The following is a 23815-nucleotide window of genomic DNA, read 5'->3' as shown; positions in this document are numbered from 1 at the left end:
AGTTAATCAATAGACCAAACAACCATTGATTTGGAGAAAAAAACAACATATAGTTTTTGAAAGGTAACTATATACACTTTATTTTAATATATTTAAAAGGAGAACATATATATTTGAGTAAACAGACAGCATGCTGACACAGACCAAGTTTGAAAGAGTCATTTAATGTGGTGACAGAACTGGCACAGGCAGAGAATAAATAATAGTGCTTTGGGAAGAGTAGTGATCTTCTGGATGTGACTGCAGGAACACTTCCTTTCAGATGTGCAAAGTTGCTGGCGTCCATGACAAATGACCCCCCATAGCCTCTCCACGTGGTTGTCAACTACAAGGAATAATAGAACTAGGCACAGTGAGCAGAGGGGTGGAGCTGGGGAAAACTCAACAGGTCAGACAAGCATGTGTGTTCACACACACACACTTCATCAAGAGATTGCACTATACAAACAACGCTTACTGCTGCTCTTGGGCAGCAGGTCAAGCCATCTCAAATGCTGGAACACCAGAAATCCTCACTGGGATAGTGCGGGGCGACGGGCATAGGCCTCTGGGTAAAATCAAAGCTACCATAGCTACAGCATTAATTGAATGTCCCTAAACATCAACAAAAAAATGTTTTTTGGTAAAGATGTTAATTGCTAAATCCAAGTCTACAAGACAGAATTGCTTGTCTCATACCCCAAGGCTGGGCACAATCATTTTCTCATTTTTCAATACAGTAATGTAGTAAGACAGATCCTTGATCATTCTTTAAGTAGTAGAATTATGGGGTAGAGAAAAAAAAATTAGGTACCAGATGTTAAAGTTTGTACTTAACAGTCATAACTAGACTTTTAAGGTGTCTCTGTGGACCTACTACACCTATGAAGGCTTTCCATCTGTTGTACTCACATCTTAAGTTAGGTACACACAGAACCTGCCCAAGGTGGTTTCAAACATCCCAAACTGCAGAAAAACTATAGTCACCCCTGTATAGTAAAGTCAGTCAGTCCAGTCTAGGCCTAGGAAGCCACAGCTGGCTAACTGGTCAAGGATTCTCAGGACTGGATGTTGGTTGAATTGAGGATTCGAGAAGTAGCATCAGATCTGGAAGCCTTTGAAAGTTCTCGCTGTTGAAAGATTAAACAACATCAGTGAGAGCACTAGTGTATGCCCCTCCACTCAGACGTGGTTAAGGTTAGCACAAAGCCCCCAGGGCAGTGTCCCAAGAGCTCCTAGCACAGCTGTGCTGGAAACAGACTGGGAAACTGAGCACCATTCTGTTAGTCATGACCCAGCACATGCACACAGAGGTCCCGCTCTCACCCTCAACCAGTCCAATCTTAGAACTTGAAGAGAACCCTTATTTCAGTTACTTGCATAATTTAGCCAAGCAAGAAACCATTGTTTTTGGTTTTTTCCTCTCCCTGTTGGGGACAGAACCCCAGGGCCTTGCACATGCTAAGCTCTGGTTTCTTGATCCCTTTGTAAAACAAGGGCCAGACCATTTATCTACCAATCCCGGGGGCTGAGGGCTTTGTAACCTGCTGGTGATTTGATCTCATGCTGGAGTACATGGTGGAGAAGCAGAGGACAGAACAAGAGAACAGAAGGGTCACTGAGGAAGGTGGGTTAGTCAGGTCAGCTGAGTGAGGGGCTTTGGTGCTGCCCCATGGAGGTCTGTCAACCATAGCTGCTGATGCAGAAGAAACCCTCCAGGCTTAGCCAGAGGTAGATGATGTGAAGGTACATTTAAGCCTCAAAATGGGCTTTGGCTGAGCAAGCAAAAAAAAAAGGAAAGCTGGATCATTCAGCAATCAGCCAACAAGAGTTCCATATACCCATTTCTCCTGATAGAAATACCACCACCCAGGTCACTGGGAAGAAGGGCCAGAACATGAGGAGTTTCAACATTCCAAACTGGCCACGCTCATTTTAGGTCTCACTCCCCTTCCCTGTGGCACTGAGGAGGCAGTCCCAGCTTTAATTTCGTGTCCCCGAAAGGGTTAAGGGGCAGCCTTCACCTCTCATTGGTGAGATACTGAGGGAAGAGAAAGCAGATGGTTAAGGGAAAGGCATTGCAGTTAGCAGGATGATAGACGGTAAGGACGGCTGTGGTGAGAAGGGCGTTTCAGTCTTCACACACATTAGCAGCAGCTCACTGGTAGAGGTGAGGAAGTGAGCGCAGGCCAGCCTATGTAGACAGACAGGGACGAAGCCCAGTGGGTTAGTAAGGTATATATATACTCCAGGAAATAACCAGCACACAGGCCAAGAGCCTCAGTATAAGCAGCACACAGCTGGGGTTCCCGTCCCCATTTGAGGGGGGCTTTACTCTTTCTAGCACATTCTAGAACTTTGATATCACAACTGGTGACAGGGGCCAGGTATTCTTTTTCAATTTCTTTGTTTTTGTACATAGGTACATTATATGTACATACATATATGTGTATGTAGATAATCCTAGGTGGGGCTGAGAATCCAATTCAAGTCTGAACATGTTTTCTTGTTAGCCAGCATATCAGTCTACTGGACATAGAAACCAGACACTTATTTCTGAAGCCTGTAATAGAATTCTTGGTTGGTTGTTTTTTGTTTTTGTTTTTGTTTTTTGCTTACTGTTGTTTTGGTTTGGTTTTTATTTAAGGTTCTATGTTGATACAGCTGAGATTATGGGTTAGTGTAGTACTGTGCCCAGATGGGAATGAAGCCAGCAGATGACAGATCAGTTTGGAAAGGGGACGTGGGACATGCAGGGGTTGCCATACAGACCTGAAGCCCAACAGTGGAGCTGTCAGAGAGGGACGGGTCCTTCTAAGAACAAAGAATTAAGACAATTACCAAGAACTCCACCAAGAGAGCACCAGGGCAGTCATTAGCAGGTTACCTCCTGCAGCCAGGGAATGAACGGTACGGCTTACACAGAAGATCCAGGTCAAATGTCTAGTTGCTGATATCAACTTCCTTCCTGTACACCTCCTTAAGCCACCCACACCCTACCATGATCAAGGCAGGAAAGGGATTCTCAGCCTTCAGGTCACTGTCCTGACTCAGTACCCTGGATGCCCTTGGGAAGATACCCGCTCTGCCAACTGTGTGCTCCCCAGAGACTGGTAGATATCAGAAAAGGTGAATTACCGAAAACTCAGAATAGGTGCTGGCAACAGACTTAATGCTGCAGTTGTGCTGGAGGGGGGTCGAGCCAGAGTACCCACCGCTCAGGATGCTGCCATTGAGCTCCATGTTCTCCTTGTTGGCCCTGAGCCGGGCAGCTCTAGGTGTTTTCTTTCCAGAACACATAGAAGTGATAACTGACTGCAGAGAAGAAAGATATCCGTGTTATCTATCACCCTAGAATGATGGACTCACACAAAACCTGATGCTGCATTTATGTTACTCATGCTTATAATCCTACACTTCTGGCTGAAAAATGGTGTAGTTAAGTCAGGTGTGGTGGTGTACACCTTAATCCCAACGGAAGCAGGTGGATCGCTGAGATCCTGGTCTACCTAGTGAGTTCCAGGACAGCCAGAGCTACATGGAGAGACCCTGTCTCAAAACAAAACAAAACGTGCAGTTTTAGCTTTATAAAAATGTGTTGGGCACCAAAGCCATGGCTTGTTGAACACAAGCTGTGCTTGACTACCGACCTATGAAAGCCCTAGCTCCCAGCATGAATTGTACTTCTTAGCAAAGTTCCTACTTCTCAGTGGGTCGAGTTATCCAGAAGCCGCCTAACAGCGCACCCCATCCTTCCCATGCTGCAGTAGGGTTGGTGACTTGTCCCCTCGTCTTTGACCATTATCTAATGCCCAGCTCTTAAACCGTGGGTCACGACCCACATGAGTCATATAACTGATTGTGGGAGTCACGAAGAATTCCGCAAACAGTGGGTCACGACCCACATGAGGAGTCATGAAGAACTCCGTAACAAAATGGTTTTGAATGAGTGTGACCAAAGCTGACTCAGAATCAATGTCTCGTGAATCGGAGGTGTTTCCAGCATCAGTTACTTGTGTACTGTCTACTTCACTGCAGCCTCTGCTCTGAACACAGCACGCTGGAACTGGCATGTCCTGCCACACTGTGCCAACAAATGCTGTCTGACTGTGCTGATTCAAGACAGCTTACAGCATAGATGGCTTACAGCATAGACTGCAGCAGCATCTTTGCATAGAGCTCTGCTGTTACAGGAACGTGATGGTTTAATCACAGAACACAAACTTGTAGTATTTTCCTACCATAATTCCCTTTCAATTAAGTATCAAATGAATATGTCCTTAGAGTGTATTGTTAGAATTTTTTATTTTAACTGCTGAGATGCTGACTTGAATTTCATTAAAAAAAAAAAAATCATTACTGAACTTTAGCTTAATTAGGGCAGAATTTCCAACAAATGGAAGTTCCCTAAACTTACTTCTATAATCCTGTACTGTCTGTCTAATTATAGTCAACATTAATGATTATAAATCAAGCTATTGCCAGGTGGTGATGGCGCACACTTTTAGTCCTAGGCACTCTGGAGGAAGAGGCAGGCAAATCTCTGAGTTCCAGGACAGCCAGAGAAGCTCTGTCTAAAGAAAACAAAAGCCCTGGTCTAATGACTCTGGCTCTGGCCTGACTCTCAGAATCACAATGATCACCAAACTGTGATCTTAAGAGACTAGGCCGAGGAGGACCTCTGGGAAAACACATAGCAACAGGGATATGCTTGTACAGAATACACTAACCTTGCTGCCAGAAGGAGGTAGTCGGGATACAGGTGACCGGTACATTGTTCCACCAAAGACAGGCCGAATGCTGCTGTTGGGTGTAGCACTGGACATGGTGGTGGTGTTCATCTAAAAAGAGATACTTTATTGATGGGAGGTTAACAACATCAGCCTTTCTAACAACTCAGCTCTACCCTGTAGGAAAGTGAGCATCAAGTGTCCAGGAAGGAGCTTCCATAGTAACGTTGGCTGTGCATAATACTGCACAGCTTTAAGGAAATTGAAGAAATGTTTCAAAACCTATTTAGATCTGATGAAACTACAAATTTATATAACTACTTATGGCACAAGACACGTACCATCTGACCCAAACATTTTACCCAAGAGAAATGAAAGTATATATCCATATGAAGACTTACACATGTTTATGGCAGTTTTATCTGTTAACAGCCCAAAGCTAGAAATAAATATCCCTTGACAGGTGGCTGGACAAGCAGATTATTATATATGCACAAAATAGAATACTGCCCAAAATAAAAAGGAATCACTTATTAATACATACAACATAGATGAATGAAACATGATAAATGAAAGAAACCTTATAAAATATAGTGCATGATTCTATTTGTATAAAATGCTAGAAAATGCAACATTGTGACAGAGTAAATTCCTGACTGTATTCTCTTCCTCCATCCTCAGACCCTAGCAAAGTGGCACTAAGAACCTTTTGGAGCCATGGATATGTCTTTTATCTTCACTATAGTGATAGTTCCATAGTGTTATGTTTGTCAAAACATATTAAAGTGCACGTTATATACTGCATGCTTATTATACTAAATAAAGCTGTAAATTTTTTTTAATGGTAAAGATTAAGCCGAGGGCCTTGCATATATGCTCTACTTAATTTTTAAAAATGCTTAACATGCTGGGTGTGGTGGCTCAAACCTGTAATCCCACCCAGCATTCCAAGAGGCATTTATTAAAAGCATGGAAGCTATCTTTAATCTAGTACTGTGACTACCTGTTAAAATTACAGGATGATGAACTTTTTTGTAGTCCTGGCTGCCCTACAACTCACTCTGTAGACCACGCTGGCCTCCACTCAGATTTGCCTGCCTCTGCCTCCAGAATGCTGTGTTGCATTACTGCCTAGCTTTGGATGATGACTGCAACTTCACCACAGAACGTTGGTGGCAATTGTCAGCCACCAGGGGTTTATTCATTCAAGGTTTTCGTAACTGGCACAGAACTGGCCGCTCTTCGACTGTCTCTGTAAGTGCTACTCTGAATGTTTTCCCATACCCTCTCAAATAGACCCAGCCTAGAAACAGAAACTCTTTTACCTTCTTAGCAGGACAAAGGGCAATAAAAAGCAAAGAACTCTGGCTTCCCTACACCCTCGTGAACAGCGACAGCAAGAGATAGATTTACCTTGCGTACTTTGCCAGGCTTGCTGGGAGTCACCCCTGGTCTCTTGCTCGGTGTCCGGGGAGCACTGCCATACAGCATCTCTGTCTCTGTCTGTTTCTTGTTCTTTAGTTGCTGGGTGAAACAATGACATGCCCATAAGACGGCAGATCCAGAAACCCCGGCACAGATCTGCAGGCTGCGGTAGGAGAAGCTGCCGCAGTCCACCTATTCTTCAATAATCCCTGATCCCCGGAGAGCGCAGGACCACTACTTGCTATCTTCTTCTCCTAATCGGTGTGCACAACTTACTCGCTCCTGTTTGACTCGTTCCTTCTCCAACCGATGTAGCTCCCATTGTTCTGTAATGTACTCCGTGAATTTCTGCCCGTTCACCACAAATGCCATTGACTGCTCTTGTTCCCACTTGTCAATCCGGGCTTTCAAGTCCTCTTCCAGCTGGCCCGGAAACAGGGACATGTTATTTACTTCAAATCTTTACTCCAATGAAATAATTAATCTAAAGCAAGACTCTTTCCCAGTGGCATTAACCTTCTGACAGCTGAACCCACTGAACGTAGGTTGGAGTAAATGGAAATCAAAGACGAGAGTCCATTTAGACAGCCACCAAAAAGGAAAAAAGCAAGGACCCAGTCTGAAAATGGTGGTTTTGATGCCTTAAGTGAGAAGCAGCCTGGGAATATCAACATTACCTAGACAGGGTGTATTAAAACAAGACTATGGGCGCACACACACTATCAGGGTTTCAATATGGAGTCAGCCTCTTCACTAGCAGTAAAGGAGGGTAAGTTGAACTATCTCAGTCCCCTCATCTCTACACATGGAAATAATATTAACCTATAGGGATACTGGACAATTACATGAATAAATGAAACACCATGAATAGTATCTGGCGAAAGTCTAAAGGTATTTAGTACTGTTACTAAACAGAAGACGATAAAGTGCACAGCACTTTGCAAAGTTTGCTTATGCTATAGACACAATTGTTATTTACTGTGAATAACACAGCCTAGTACCCACACCTCAGTGTCATCTTTAAGCATCTTTAAGAAGGTAAATGGGTTCAAATAAGGTCATCAGGGTAGGACCTAATCCAACAGGATAGGCAGTAATTAGGACAGAGACCCAGAGGAAAGACCATGTGAAGACACAGGAACAGAGGATGGCCAGCTATAGTCTAGTACAGACGTCAGGAGAGACCCAACCCTATCTTTCAAAGACACCTTGAGCTCATACTTCTAGCATGCAGAAGTATAAACAGATAAATTTCTGTTTTAAGCCAACTAGTCTCTGGTATTTAGTTGTGGCAGCCTTAGAAAACTCAGACTCTGATACTCAGTTGCTACACTAAAGGCTCAATACATACTGACTGTTCTTCCTATGTTTGAAAAGGAAGAATAAGGTCTCACAACCAGAATTACCTTAGGGAGTGTTTTCTGGAGCTTCGCTCGCTCCTTTTCTTCTTTGAGAAGATTCCCCCCTCGGTTTGTAAACCGACTTGGATCTGACGCTTTTCTCTGTGAACAACACATTAGAGTCAAACCTAGAGGGCTGATGACCCAGCAGAATGCCTGCTGAATAAGCAGGACGACTAGGGTTCAGGTCCCCAGCACCCATGGGAAAATCAACATGTGGTAGTGCACGCCTGTAATCCCAGTGCTCAGGGGTTGGGACTGTTGGACAGGAGGATCCTCTCCAGTCTAATTTATGAGCTCCAAGTTCAGTGAGAGATCTTATCTCTAGAAATAAGGTAGAAGCCAGCACTCGAGAGGCAGAGACAGGCGGTTCTCTGTAATTTCAAGGCCAGCCTGGTCTGCACAATGAGTTCCAGGGCAGCCAGAGCTCCATAGTGAAACCTTGTTTCAGAACGAAGAGGAGCAATTGAAGACTCCTGATAATAATCTCTGGCTTGCACATGTACATATGTGCTCCCTCCCATACACATGAACACTTACACATACATATACCATGTAACACACCAAAAACAGAAACCCATCATAGACACCAATTACTTCTGCTAAGACTCCTCCTCATCAGATGCATATGTTAAAGGATTTTATAAGTTTTGCATTCTTGTTTACTCAACAGTGAGAACTGGTAATTTTCTAGACCATGGGCACTACCTGCCATATATAAGGTCATTCACTGGGGAATCAAGAAAACTAGCATTTCCTTTAAAAAAAAAACAAAAAACTTCTTAGCATATATTATACATAATTGTGAGTTTCTTTTCTCCTTTCATTCCTTCCTTTCTTCCTTTCAAGACAGCATTTCTCTGTGTAACTCTAGCCCTAGTTGTCTATCCTAGAACTCACTCTGTAGACCAGGCTGGCCTTGAACTCAGATACCCACCTGCCTCTGCCTCCCAAGTGCTGGAATTAAAGACGTGTGCCACCACTGCTCCCCGGCTGAGTTCCATGTCTTCATGCATGTACAAGATGTGTTTTGTTCATATTCAACCTCTTACTCTCTCGTCACCTCCCCAATGCTGCTGCCAATTCCCTTCCTCCTGCCAGCTGTCCCTTCCTACCCCTTGTTTTTGAGGGGGTGACCCAAAGAGCTTTCAATGAGGGTTGCTTACAGGATCATAGGGGAAGCCTTATTTACAGGAGCAGGGGCAACTTTCCAATAGCTACACTACTTAAGAAAAGTCTCTCCCTCCCTCAGTAACCATTGCCAGTAGATCTTCAGGGGAGGGGAGGCCTGGGTTAATCCCCAGCATTGTCAGAAAGTGCCAAATGTTGGGCTGGGATGTAGCTGAATGGTAGAACATGCATAAGACCCTCAGTTCAATTCTCAGCATCAAAAAAACAAAAACAAAAACAATTCTTGCCGGGGGGGGGGGGTGGGGGGGTGGGGGGGGTGGTGGTGGTGGTGGCGGCGGCGGCGGCGGCGGCGGACGCCTTTAATCCCAGCACTCGGGAGGCAGAGGCAGGCGGATCTCTGTGAGTTCGAGGCCAGCCTGGGCTACTGAGTGAGTTCCAGGAAAGGCGCAAAGCTACACAGAGAAACCCTGTCTCAAAAAAAAAAAAACTATTCTTTTTTACTTTTCATTTTTGTTATTTTCTAACATATACACAGTAATGAGTATATAACATAAATTAGATGTGCTACTCAAAACTAGGGGCAGGTAATCAGTAGTATTCTTGACATGGTGCCTGATTGGTACAGCCTATAAATAATACTAACTGCAGGGGGCACTACCCTCTTTTATTCCCTCTCCTAATGTAGGTGTGTCAACCGGGGACTCGACATTTACATTTCTGTTTATGACCTCTCTCTGCTTTCAAGCAGAAGTGAGATGACCAGGGAACTAGCTGGACGTAAGCCTCACACTTTTTTCTACTGAGGGTCTGACTTCTCTATTTGTAATGTTTTTCCTTTCACGTTGAAGCCCAGGCGGGGTAGAGCCCATGACAATCCTTCAGCTTCCCAAGCTCCAGGATTACAGGGATGGGCTACCACACCCGGCATGCTTTCCTGATGGTTTATTTCACTCTGGAGAAATACAGAAGATGTTACCTCGAACTCTAGGAAGAGTTTCCAGCTCTCTTCCCATTTCTGGACACCTTCAAATAGTTCCTTATGCATTTCATAATAGTTTCTTAACCGTATAATCTCGGCGTCATGAAGATGAAGCAGGTTTTCAGTGTAGTCATCTGCAACAGAAAAGTTCAGTAATGGGCTTTTTTAGTTTGGGATTTTTTTTTTTTTTTAATCAAATGCCTTTAATGCAGTGGTTCTCAACTTGTGGGTCTTGACACCTTGGGGTCACACATCAGATATACTGTACATCAGACAGTTACAGTAGGAATCATAACAATAGCAAAATTAGTTATGAAGTAACAACGAAATAATTTTATGGTTGAGGAGGGGGTCAGAACAACCCGAGGAACAGTATTTGGAGCCCCAGCATTAGGAAGGTTGAGAACCACGGCTGTCGTGTTTGGTATTCCATTAACTAACCCTACAGTATGGAAAATTTTCTACCTTATCATAAAATGACATAGGAGTAAACAAAGTAAAAATAAACCTTAAAAAAGAAAAGAGAGAGGAATAAAAGCCAGCCACAGTAGCTGGGGTGGACTACAACAGTCTAAATCAATGCACATTTCTCCAAAATGTATTCTCTTCTTTTTTACATACTCTTCCTTTATGCCTTGCCCAGCCGACTGACACATAAACTACCTAAAGATCTGTTATTTCATTAGGATACTTCACCTCTCTGCTCAGTTTAAGACAGCCTGAAACTCTTGACTCCCCGAGTTCAGACAAAGGCTCAAGCATTTAGCTGTTATGTCTCTGGGTTCAATTGCTCAAAACTTTGTGCTTTAGGGCACTTTTCTTAAGACATAAAAACTAAGTGAGGTAATTTTTTTTTTTGGTTTTTCGAGACAGGGTTTCTCTGTGTAGCTTTGCACCTTTCCTGGAACTCACTCTGTAGACCAGGCTGGCCTAGAACTCACAGAGATCCGCCTGGCTCTGCCTCCCGAGTGCTGGGATTAAAGCTATGTGCCACCACCGCCTGGCCTGTGAGGTAATACTTTTAAGGCTTGGTTCTATCTGCTCAGAAGTAGAAATACACAACTTCCTGGTGAGTGGCTGAGCTTGTAAAAGACCTTCATGTGAGGGCAGCCACATGAAGAGCATCACCTCTGTACTAACCAGAATAGTAAGGGGCAAAAGCCTGTCTCTGCTCCTGGCTATAGAAACACTGGTCCCAGAACTGAGCCAGCTCCACTCGGATTGTCTCGATCACTTGCTTTATGTTTTGCATTTTCAGTTCTTCTAACCGATCCAATTCTAATTGCAGCTGAAAGAAAAAAGACAAAGGTGATATAGAGACACACCTTCATATTTACTTGTTTACCTTTCCATGTTTAAATAAAATTACAAGACAAAGCTATAGAAGTAAATCAACAACACACTTTATAAGATTGTAAAAGCCAGAAATCTAAGGAATATGCCCACAAAACGTGCCTAAATAGAACTTGTCTTTGCTGGCCCAAGACATAAGTAGTAAGGACATTAGACTGGACCCAGAAATGCTAACCCAGAGAGCACTAGTTACCCAACACCCATCGGTTGTCTTACCGCATTCCTGACTTTGGCTTTTGACCCAGTCATAAATGCAGCCACAGGTTCTTTCTCCTCTTCGGGTATTTGTAACCTATCCCAGAGCTCTCGGATTTGAACACGGAGTGCCTCGCACTCTGCCTCATTTTTTGATTTTTTCACTTCCAGCTGGAGCAAAGAAAAGCAGTGGTTACACCAAAATACAAAGGCTAGCCTTCTTAAGTCTCTCAGGAAAATGTCTGGACCCATGAGGAGAGAAAGCATTTTTATGAGCTCCATATATATTCATATTCATATCTCCTCTATGTAGCATAGGCTGGCTTTGAAAGTGTCCCAAAACTAAAAATATATTTTCCTATCCCACATGCAACCCGGGATCACAAAGAAGGAAATTTGTGACTCTTTATTCAAGGCTAGAGGTTAGATTATCCTCTGCAGCCCTGGCTAATTGTGAAAACCTCCCCCACAGTTTAGCTGGACATGAAGCTATTTCTCTCTGGACTTGGTTAATTGATTAATTGGTATTCTGTCACTGGAGTAAATTTCAGGACCTAAACATAAACAGTTAGTTGGTTCAACCCTGAGTCTTGTATCATAAAAATGAGGTTAGGAGTTGGTGCAGAGAGTCAATTGTTGAGAGAATTTGTTCTGTCTTTAATGTTATCAGCCAGACTTTTGCAATTGAAGAACTGGTACTAAGGTTACTTTACGCCTGACCTTGGTTCAACAATTAGACACTTGGGAATTCGTTCTTGTGCATTTTCTGTGAGGGTTTATCTTACGAATTCATTTGCAAGGGCAAATACTCTACTTTGAATTTGCTATGAGGTCTTAAAATAGCTAATTGTATGTAACTGTCTTGAAGCCGTGGAATGAAGGCCTGGCTATGAAAGTATATTTTATTTGTTAAAATTATACAGTATAAGAAGAAATAATCTGTCAATCCACAGAAATAATTGTGCCCAATAAGTGGCAAACACACTACGGAATTGTGGTAGTGCACAAGAAAATTACAGGCAGAAGAAAAACAGCATTCATAGTATCCTGAGCCCCATAAGCATTGCTTGACAAGGTTCCTCCATCACAGAGTTAGTCATCTGGTGAGTTGACCTTATGAATATCAGTTGTCATCTGCTATATATTCTTATGACCTCTGGCAATATTCTAAGAATATTTATTTCTATTTTACACAAAAGGTAATTTGGACTTCTTTTTTAAATTAAAAGAAAAAACAGGTCAGGGCTATGATTTGGGCCCATTGTCTAGGGTCTAGAATTCAAGAGACTACAAGTTTTGAGTTCAGTCTCTACCGCTGGGACTTAGAGGTTAGGTGGAACTCAGAGCAGAGAGGAACTCAGGATGAATCTAAGCAGGAGAGAGAGGCCACAGGGACGTGGAGGGAGTCAGACATACAGAATGGAAGAGAGGCAAAAAGCCACATGGCAGAACATAGATTAATAGAAATAGGTTAATTTAATTTGTAAGAGCTAGTTAGGAACAAAAATAAGCTAAAGGCCAAGCTTTCACAATTAATAGTAAGTGTCTGTGTTATTATTTGGGGGCTGGCAGTCCTAAGAAAGTCCAACTACCTTTACATCTTAGCACAGGAAAGGTGAGACAGATCTGTAAGGCTCAGTGGCTGGCAAGCCTGGCCAATTAGTGAGAACTTGTCTCACTGAGGTGGAGAGCTCCTGGTAAGGACACTTGCAGTTGAGCTTTGACACATGCTCTCCATCACACCCACACACCAAACAAACAAACAAACAAACAGATAGTACATATTGTTCTTTGTCTTCACTTATTCTCTGACACACACACACACACACACTCTCCAAACAAACAGATATTACATATTATTCTGTCTTCACTTTCTTTCTCTCCCTCTCCCCCTCTATTTTCCAGACAGGGTTTTTCTGTATAACCCTGGCTGTCCTGGACCTCCTCCATAGACCTTGAACTCAGAGATCTGCCTGCCCTTGCCTCCCAAGTGTTGGGATTAAAGGTTGGATCACCCCCCCCCCCCAAACACCCACTTTGCTCTTCTCTTAGTTCACACGGCACCTTATTTGCGTCTACAGGAAAGCTGTTAGTCTCCCCTGATGGACACTCGGAGAGGCCACACCTAATGAGCAGGGTTACCTGCTGCAGCAGCTTCTGTAGTGTTCCGATGTTCTCCAGGGACAAACAGAAGGCGCTCTCATCTTCACACACGACGTCTTTCTCAAAGCTTGTATCTGGAGTGTGCTCTAAGTCTTCCATACACAGTATGATTTGTTTCTTAAGGTTGACAAATTGCTCGTGCCTAGATTCCTAAAACAAACACATTATTTTAAGATACCTGGCCACCAGGTGAAATTGTAGGGTAGACTGGATGCAGACAGCATACCTTTGTTTCCCTCAAAGTTGCCAGGCGTTGTCGGAACAGGTTCAGCTCTTCTAAGGTGGGGACGGAGGTGCTGTCCACATCATAGGGAGGCACACAGAGAATTTCACAGAGTTCCTGATCTTGTTCTTGCAGTAGCTTAAGTTCCTGCTTTCTCTCCTTTTTCTGTTTTCTCATCAGTTCTACTTGAGTGCGCAAATCTTTTTCTAGTTGCAAGACAGTTGTGTCTCTTTCTTCCTGTGTGAAAGAAGATAGGAGTCTTGTAAGGTCCAAGGATGGGAAGGAAACTGGGAGAGAACATGAAGGACAAATGTTTACATTTACAAACAAGGCAGTTTAAGCCAGGGGTGGTGGCACACACCTTTAATCCCAGCACTGGGAGGCAGAGGCAGGGGGATATCTGTGAGTTCAAGGCCAGCCTGGTCTACAAAATCAGTTTCAAGATGGCCAAGGCTATTACACAGAGAAACCCTGTCTCAAAACAAACCAACCAACCAACAAACCAACACCCAGAGGTAGTTTATATGGCCACCAGAAAATGATGTAAAGAGGATCACCTAGGGTTTCTAGCAGGGAAAGGCAAACAGGGCCTTGTCTATCTCTTGACTTGTACTATGTGGCTAAGGAAGACTTCAAAGTCCTGATCCTCCCACCTCTGTGTCAGGTGCTGAGATTACAGGTATGGGTCACCACGCCCAACTTCCTTTTCCGATTTGTTACTATGGTAAAATACTCCTAAATTATCTCCCTATGTACTATCTTTGCCGGTTGTTTTTTGTTTTGTTTTGGTTTATCAAGACAGGGTTTCTCTGTGTCGCCCTGGCTGTCCTGGCCTCGAACTCACAGAGCTCCGCCTGCCTCTGGCTCCCGAGTGCTGGGGTTAAGGGCGTGCGGCACCGCCGCCCGGCGCCATCTTTGCCACTCTTAAGTGTGCAGTGCAGTGGTACTAAATACAGGCGTCTCCAACTCAGCAACAGACTTCACGATTTTTCACCTTCACAACGGACGAAAGCAGGATGTACTCAGCAGAATCTATATTGCCTGTTTTTCACTTTCATTCCAGTACTCAAATTACACAAACTATGGAATACTTTTTTTTGAGATGGTCTCACTGGCCTTGAACTTGAGATCTTCCTGGCTCAGGTTTCCACATGCTAAGATTACAGGCCTTCACTATCACACCAAGCAACAATCAAATGTGTCAACCTTTTGACACTGGCACAACACTGACATACACAGTTCACACCTGAGACCAGGGCTGTCAAGACGGCTCGGAGGGTAAAGGCTTGTTGTCAAGCCTGGCGGTCTGAGTTTGATCCCCAGAACCCACATGGCAGAAGGATAAAACCAACTCAAGCAAGTTGTCCCCTGACCTCTACATGCCAACAGCATATGCACATCCACACAACCACAAAATAAATTAAAAAAAAAAAAAAAATCTGCCAGGCGATGATGGCGAAACGCCTTTAATCTCAGCACTTGGGAGGCAGAGCCAGGTGAATCTGTATGGGTTCAAGGCCAGCCTGGTCTCCGCAAAGCAGTTCCAGGACAGCTAGGACTGTTACACAGAGAAACCCTGTCTCAAAAACAAACAAACAAAAATCACCACTAAACAATAAAGTTGTCATATTTTAAGAACTTTATCATTTTTTTAAAAAGCTAAATAGTTTTATAAATGTATTGCTGTTGTAGATAGTAGGGAAACACACACTTTGCCATGACATGCATGAGACAGTCACAGGACAGCTTTATGAAGTTGATTCTTTCTGCTTATCCTCATGTGGGCTCTGGGGGTTGATCTCAGGTCATCAGGCTTTTACATGACAAGCTATTCTGCTGACCCATCTTGTTGGCCCGATCTCTTCTTTTATTTCTGGCCAATACCAGAGATTAAAACTAGGACATCATGCTGGTCAAACCTGCTACCACTGAACTACATCCACAGTGGTACGATTACAATATTGTATTAATTCACAAGTTGGACATTTGTGTATGAGGTGCCCAACTCTAGGCTAATGTGTTTTGTGCATGTGTACAATAACCAATTACAACTTTCAGTAATTGAATTGTAGGAACTGTACATTTTTTTTACATTTATGATGGCTTTATTAGGATGTAATTGTAAATATAGCTGTTTTTTACTAACTCTATATTTACTAACAATTACTAACTCTAGAACTCATTTCATCTTGCAAAACTGAAACTATTAATTTGACAAAAGGCCCTCGTTTTATGCTCCCACCCACTCTAGTCTATTCTCTGAATCTGACTGTTTTAAGTGCCAGGATGCTTTACAAGAGGTGTACAAGGACCAGAAAGCTTCCTTTGGTTAGCTAGAAGATGGTTTATCTAGTTCGTATTAACTGAATCCTTACACTAATCATCTCTTTACCAGTAACAATCAATTTAGTAGATCCTGCTCTAGTCCTAGTGGATAAACAAGGGAATAGGGTGAGTAGTAATTATATGTTCTACAAATACAGTTTCATTAGGATTGTTAGAAACTTGCCATATACTCAAGGAGGATGGATGCCCCAGTGCACTCCCAGCTTCTCAAGTACCTAATTTCACACTGCAAGTTTCCAAGCAAAACAAAACAAAAAAGGAGAAACTTGATGTAGCAAATCTCTGTCATTTATGTTAATTTCAGGAAACTACTCTAATGTCATGGTCTGCTTGAATGCTCTTGACTGCTAGGGATGAATTATCCTTACCCTTAAAAGGCAGTCTGACTGCTAGAGTTACTGCATTTATAGGCCCAGTGTTAGTTATTCCTGTAACAGTAAATGGGACGTGAGAACCAGTTATCACCACCTTTCAAAGCTCCCGCCTACGTGTCCCAGCTTTTCAGAACCATTCTGGATGGTTCAGTGGTATGCAGCTTTTGATGATTAAAAGAACCACAAAGGTTGAACTTTGTCTGGTACCCTTTCTTTGTATCACTAGGTATCTTTGCCTCCTATGTACCCCACTTTATTCTGTGGGGGTGATGGGAGCACATACATGTATGTGAACGAATGGACCAAGGACAGAGGACACTCTGGGGGATACTGCCCACCTTGTTTGTTTTTCTCGAGATTTACTTATAAGGGCATGAGCTTCTCTCCCGCATGTCTTCTAAGTGGACTGCATGTGAACCTGGTGCCCGCTGAGACCAGAAGAGGGTGCTGGATCCCCTGGACAGTTCAGGACAGGTGTAGGCCACCACGTGTGCTGGAACTGAAGGCAGCTCCTATGCGAGAGCAGCAAATGCTCTCAACTGAACCTTTCTCCAGCCACTACCTTGATTTTCGTTTTTGTTTTCTTTTTGGAAACAAGGTCTCTTATTGGTTTGAAGCTTCAGCCTCAGAGATCCACCTGTCTCTGCCTCCCCAGTGCTGAGGTTACAAGCACATGCCACCATTATCTCAGAGACAAGGTTTCTCTGTGTAGCCCTGGCTGTCGTGGATGGAACTCACTCTGTAGACCAGGATAGCCTTTAATTTACAGAGATCCTCCTGCCTAGGCCTCCCAAATGCTGGGATTACAGGTGTGAGCCATCCCCGCATGGCAATCTGGCTTTTTTGCAAGGATTATGAGGACTGAATTTCAGTTCTCATGCCTATGAGGAAAGGACTTTACCAATTAACCCATTTCTTCAATGTTCCCCTGCCCCCCTCTTTCAAAGATCATCTGTGCCTACCTTTTCCTCAAAGTTAAAACATTATTATGAGCTATAAAACTCAACTACCGCAGAAGTTTTTGATCACCTATTAGCTCTTCCATGTCAATAGGGTAGCTATCTCTCACATTTCTCCTATCTATCCCTCCTCCCACAAGAAAGCGTTCCACTTCCATCCCTAAGTTAAAAGGTACTCCTCCATCTCAGACCCCAACCCCCCCCCCCCCAGCACGCTGTGCTGCCGCACCTGAAACGGCTTCACTTGTAACTCACTGCACAGCGTACTCAGTTCCTTCTGACAGATGGAGATGCTCTTGAGAAGCCTTTCCCTCAGGCTCTCCTCTTCAGCAATCATCCTATCCAGAAGGTCCTGTAAAAGAGAAAACAGTTGGTAAAGGTTTGGAGCCACTGGGAATAAAAACAAAACACAATAAAACCAACTAGCATCTCAAAACTCCCATAACTTCAAATTTTGCAGAAAGGGCTTTAAATAAACAAAACCAAGAAGAGCCTGTGATAATCCTAGCATGAATGACCAGATATTATTTATTTATTTATTTATTATTACGTGTGCTCATGATCTGGGGTGGAGGAATGCAAACGCCTCGGAATGAGTGTGAAGGAGAGAAGACAACCTGATGACTTAATTCTCCCCTTATACCTCATATGGGTTCTGGTGATTGAGCTCAGGCCTTCAGACTTATATCATGGAGTTACAGGTGCCTTTGCCTACTAGGCCACCTCTCCAATCCCCAAATATCAGTCTGTCTGCTATCTCAAAAAGGCAGCAACATCCCACCTCCTGTCTCACTGCAGAGACCAGAGCCACCGAACTCACCTTGATGTGCTTCTTCACGACCTCAGTTCTTTGTAGTCGCTGTTCCTCTGGAATCCCAATTAATTCCCATATTTCCCGGAGGTGAGTCAGAGCTTTCTGGAGGCACACGATGGACTCCTCTGCTAGCACTTCACTGAAAATCAATATAAAACCATTTTGCTTATAACAGCCAGCATCACTGCCTCAAGACTAAAAACACTATTGTCAGGAGCTAAATTGAGTAGCTTCCCAGTGGCCTTAAGAATAAAATAAAGTCAGTGTAAGCATACTAGTTTAATAAGCCTGTAGCTATTCTCTGTGCCTCCAAATGCCAAAGAAGCAAAATTATTACATTCATTCTTGGTAAGACCTAATGACTTTGATCCATAATTCTATGTATGGCAGTAAAATACTAAATCAGAAATCCTTTTATAAAAGAAGAACCAAACAAAATGTCGGTAAAATAAACCCCTAATAGACGAGCTTGCATGTAGAAAGCCCCCTGAAAACAGATGACGAAGAACTGGGCATGGTATCCTGTACCTATAAAGCCTGCACTTGAGAGATTGAGGCCAACCTGGGAAATAGAATGAGATCCTTTAATCTCAGCACTCAGGAGGCAGAGACAGGAGGATCTGAGTTCAAGGCCAGCCTGGTCTATAGAGTGAGTTCCAGGACAGGCAGGGCTACACAGAAGCCGTAGGGCTGGGACTGTAGCTCAGTGGCCAAGTGCTTGCCTAGCATCTGTACGGCCCAATGTTCAGTTCCCAGCCCAGGCCAGGGGTGGGTAAGATGGCAAAACAAAGGCTTGACTTGACACAGCTCTCACTTAAGTGGCCTGAGTAGCCTTAAACCTAAGAGCCTTCTCTCAGTCTCCAGAGTGCTGGGATTACAAATGTGCACAACACCCAGCTTGATTCTGAAATCACAACTAGTAACTCAAAGAAAGGCTAAATTTAAGATATCATTACAGACTAGAGAGATGGCTCAGCAATTAAGAGCATGGGCTGCTCTTCCAGAAGACCCAGGTTCAATTCCCAGCACCCACATTGCAGCTCACAACTGTCCAGTTGAGATCTGGTACACAGACGTACATGCAAAAAAAAAACAAAACAAAAAAAACAAACCAATGTACATAATAAATAAGTAAATAAATATATCATCACATCATCACGTGGTGGTAAATATGTAAGAAAGAATAAATTTTCACATTCCTGATATGTTGTCTAAATTGGTACACTCATTTAAAAATGTTGGGTGGTACATGCCTGTAATCCTAACACTTAGGAAGATAATTTGGGACAGGGAGCTCAAGGCTCATCTGGTCTACATATCAAGTTCTAGGACAGCCAGGGCTACATACAGAGACCCTGGCTTTGTTTTGTTTTAAAGTGGTCGGAGGATTTGGGGCACATGGCAATAGCTACCTTGTCTCCAAAAAAAAAAAAAAAAAAAAAAAAAAAAAGCCAGGTGGCACACACCTTTAACCTGAGCACTCAGGAGGCAGAGGCAGGCAGATCTGAGGCCAGCCTGGTCTACAGAGAGAGTTCCAGGACAGCCATAGCTACACAGAGAAACTCTGTCTCGATAAACCAAAAAAGAATAGTGAGTGGTCACAGAAGCACTAGTCATATAGCATGTAAAATGGAGACAGGCATGCTAATCCAACAATTTTTCAAGGTAAAGATTTTACTGTACTCCATTCATCTTAGAGATGTTAATAATTAAGGCAATTAATACAATTTCTATGAGTCAATTTCTATGACGCCAAGGAGCTTCCCTAAAGAAGCATGCCTTTTGTACTTCACTTTGATAATAAAAAGCTAGCCATGTCAAAACTGGTATTAAATAACTTTCTCCTTAGTCTTAAAGGTCCACTCCACTAGCCAATCTCCATGGCAGCTGGATTTCTATGAAAAAAACAAACTGACCCAAGTCCCTGAGAACATGCTCACCTCTCCCAAAGACTTCACACTCTCCTCAGGAGAACAGTTCAGTTAACTTATCCTCCCACCTATCAGCCCCTCCAGGCTGCAGCCAACAGAACTTCCTGCCTCTTCCCTGGACAATGCCCCCTACCCTACTCATATGCCGCTTATTTTCTGATGTGTATTTTTACAAACTAGGTTCCCTTCATCTGTCACAGTCTCGTCTGGAGAACGATGAACATGTCACTCACCATCACTACATGTTTTTAATTTGTTTTTATTTTTATGTGCACGGGTGTTTTGTCTGCATGGATGTCTGTGCACCATGTGTGTGTGTGTGCCTGGTGCCTAAGGGGTCAGAAGAGGGCACTGAATCCCTTGGAACTTGAGTTACAAACCCTGTGAGTTGCCATGTGGGTGTCAAGAATTGAACTCAGGTCTTCTAGAAGAGCAGCCAGTGCTCTTAACCTCTGAGCCATCTCTGCAGTCCCATCACTACAGCTGGATCATCTTCATATTGACAGACCCTCATTCACAGCAGTGCATTAAATGTGAAAGGAGGACTGGGTGTGGTGGCGCATACCTTTAATCCCAGAGGCAGGGGACTCTCTCAGGCCAACCAGAGTTATACAGTAAGATCCTGTCTCAGCACTCAGGAGGCAGAGGCAGGTGGATCTCTGAGTTCAAGGCCAGGCTGGTCTATAGAGCAAGTTCTTGGACAGCCAGGACTACACAGAGAAACCCTGTCTCAAAGAATATCACTAATTGCTGCTCTTCCAGAGTATCTGAGTCTGATTCTAGACACCTGTCTGTACTCATGTGCAAATATCCATACAAGTACACACAATTAAAAAGACTCTTCCCTCCAAAAGAAGGGGCCATATGTGATGGTGCACACCTCTAATCCCAGCACCTTGAAGGCAGAGGCAGTTGCATTTCTCTGAGTTTGAGGCCAGCCTGGTCTACATAGTGAGTTCCAGGACAGCCAGGGCTGTGTTTTAAAAGCCTCCTCAAATAAATAAATAACAAAATAAAAAAAATCTTTTAAGAAATATCTGAGACATAAATTCGAGGACCTCAAATCCAACTGAAACAAACGCAAAGCATTGGCCATGGTGTGGCCTTCCTGTAATCTCAATAAGACCCTGTCTTGAAATTTAAAAAGAAAAAAAAATCATGCCGGGCGTGGTGGCACACGCCTTTAATCCCAGCAACAGGGAGAGAGAGGCAGGTGGATCTCTGTGAGTTTGAGGCCAGCCTGGTCTACAAAGTGAGTTCCAGGACAGACAGGGCAGTTACAGAGAAATCCTGTCTCAAAAAAACAAAAATCAAACAAAAAAAATCAGAAGATGCTTGAACAACCCATACCGAAACACACACACACACACACACACACACACACACACACACACACACACACACACTTTGGAAAACAGGGTCTCATATGTTAGTCTAGCCTTGAACTAAAACCTGCCTTTACCTCCCATGAGAGCAGTGGGCGTATGGATATGTGCCACCATACCCAGCTGTTTGGGTCTCCTATTTTGAGACAGGATCTCTATATAGTGCAGGATTCCTGAACTCTCCTGCCTTGGGAAATGTGTAGATTACAGGTGAGGGGCATCATAACCAAATACACTCTGAATACTAGTTTCCTTTAGATGTCATTTGGGGTTTTAATAGTCTTCATAAAGCACCATTATCTTAATCCCAGAAGAGCTTAAGTATAATGTCGTTCAGATGAGATTATCTGGAATCCTTAGCCTTGTACTGAATTTGTATTCACAATACTATTTATTAAATGTTTGCATTCTATTCCCATTCTCTTGAAGCCAAGTATCTAGGGGTAAAAAATATGATCAAAATCAATAATCACGTAACCAGGGCTCTAACAAATTATGAAGTCAGTGACTACAAGCTAATACTAAATCTCACAGTACTCCCACTACTTTCAGAAGGCATTTGTATAGCCTCAGCACAAGAGCCCTTCGCACCAATATCATTTTAGAAGTGCGAAAACTGGCTGGCATTCAGCCTCTTGCCTGAAGAGTCAGTTCTGGTCCGATTTCAAATTGGACACTCCCAAGCAGTGCCTGGGCATCTCAAAACGATCAGGAAAAAAACCCGCAATTTGAGTTTAACTTGCAAGGAAATCAAGCCATCTTCCAATTCAAGTAAACGGTTAACACCAAGGGGCAGACGCGAAGAAAAACAACACAGTTAAAACTTCACGGCTTTTAGAACCGGCCTCCTACTACGTAGCCTAGGTTAAACCAAAGGCAATCTTCTTGTTCCACCTCCCCATCAGTGAGACGCCGGCCTTACAGAAATGAGGAGTCAGCACCATTACAGGCTCGGCGTTTACCCGGAGCGGCTGGTGACAGACGCTGCACCTGAGACGCGGCGGCGGCGGGGCGGGAACCCGAGGCTGCTGCAGCCGCGGGTCTCGCTGGCACCTGCGCTCGGCCGCCAGCCGCACCCCGGCCTGAGACGCGCCCTCCCGGGCCCCCACCCTGCGCTGTCCCGCTCGCCGCTCGCCCCGCCGCTCGCCCCGGGCCCAGCTCCCCTCCCGAGCCCCGCTGGCTTCCAGCGCCCCCAGCCTCAGACATGGGGGCCTGAGCCCGGGCGTACGCAGGCTCGCGAACCTCGTCCCGGACCGCATCTCAATAGCGGCTCCCTCCCCTGAGAGACCCGCACCTTCTCCTCATGGCGGACGCTCCGAGCAGCCGAGAACCGAGACCCTCCACCTCCCTCACGCGGGACGGAGGACAGTAACCACCCGCGGACGCCTGCGCTCCCAGCCAGCTCTCCGCTCCGCTCTCGAGCCGTTGGACCCCGCGGAATTCAAACCCAGCCGGAGGCGGAGCCGCCCGACAATTGGCTCCTGTTTCCGCCACTCACGGGACCCCGCCCTCGTCCCGCCCCTCGCGACCGGCGCTCCGGCCCGGGCCTTGGGGCTGAGCAGCCACGGATTGCGCCCTGGGCGTGGGAAACCCTTGGGAAGGCCGCGCGCCGGCCTGGGTAGACGCATGCGCACACTCTGTCTTCCATTTCTACCGCTCCGCTATAGCCTCAAAGCGGGGGTGGGAAGGAGACGGGACCGTGGGGAGCGGTGATGTCACCCGAGCCCCACCCGGCGGGCGCCGTTGGCTTTCGAAATTTTGTGCTTCCTCGGAGGTGACGAGGGAGACCGCCAGAACAGCTCAACGATTCGCTACTTCCCGACGTCCCACCAGGAGCAGGGTTTAGCAGGAAAGCTTACCGAAAGCAAACCAGGCTTGGGCTTGGTACCTTTGTAGACGAGTTTACCACATTTAATCATTAAAACAAACCTGCCAATAATGAGCATCATTAAACTGAAGAAAAAACGTGAAAAGATTTGAGTAACTTTTCCAGAATTTAGGAGGCAGGAGGGTGAATCAGTCTGGGCTACGTGAAAAAAATTAAATGACTTACTTGCCTAATTAAGCTCTAAATGGGAATAAGGTAGGCTTTGTTTTTCTTACAAATTATAGGGATTTAGGTAATTAGGGAAACTTCACAATTCGAACCCGCCATCGAAGCACTGTGTGGCCTTCTCTTCCCACTGGTCATTAGCTGCTCTACCGCACCTGGGTCACGGTTCTCGTGATTTACCTAATATCCTGGAGTGGCAGGATCTCTGAAGTGAAGCATTTTGCTACTCAGACTAAAATTTGTAAGTAAGGCTGAGATGAATTTCCTTTTTGTTACCTTCTTTGAAATGATTTGTAAAAGTGTAATTGCCAAACACTCCAAAGACGTTGTACTTATTATCCTGTCGTCTCCACCAAGCTTTGTTTGGAGTATCTT

General features: G+C 44.3%; 1 protein-coding gene across 4 annotated transcripts; it reads right to left on the bottom strand.

The window, feature by feature from the left end:
• Positions 1 to 53: 53 nt before the first annotated feature.
• Positions 54 to 23119, bottom strand: Prc1 (protein regulator of cytokinesis 1). Of its 4 annotated transcripts, none has more exons than XM_006970000.4 (15): positions 22682 to 23044; positions 18078 to 18210; positions 17487 to 17609; positions 13582 to 13815; positions 13335 to 13505; positions 11214 to 11363; positions 10785 to 10932; positions 9642 to 9778; positions 7541 to 7636; positions 6411 to 6557; positions 6123 to 6233; positions 4710 to 4820; positions 3118 to 3294; positions 2752 to 2793; positions 54 to 1109 (listed from the first exon to the last, which is right to left on the bottom strand). In XM_006970000.4, the coding sequence occupies exons 1-15, from the start codon at positions 22690 to 22692 to the stop codon at positions 1038 to 1040; spliced, it is 1863 nt and encodes a 620-aa protein (XP_006970062.2). In that variant the 5' UTR covers positions 22693 to 23044; the 3' UTR covers positions 54 to 1037. The 4 variants fall into 4 exon arrangements, with proteins under 4 accessions (XP_006970062.2, XP_042134617.2, XP_006970064.2 ...); XM_042278683.2 differs by having other exon boundaries at positions 2752 to 2790; positions 22682 to 22839; XM_006970002.4 differs by lacking the exon at positions 2752 to 2793 and having other exon boundaries at positions 3195 to 3294; positions 22682 to 23119.
• Between the last annotated feature and the right edge of the window lie 696 nt (positions 23120 to 23815).

The sequence above is a fragment of the Peromyscus maniculatus genome, chromosome 1 (genome assembly GCF_049852395.1).
Source record: "Peromyscus maniculatus bairdii isolate BWxNUB_F1_BW_parent chromosome 1, HU_Pman_BW_mat_3.1, whole genome shotgun sequence".
NCBI lineage: Eukaryota > Metazoa > Chordata > Mammalia > Rodentia > Cricetidae > Peromyscus > Peromyscus maniculatus.
The sequence above is the reverse complement of the archived record's forward strand: the minus strand, read 5'-3'. Positions and strand labels throughout refer to the sequence as shown.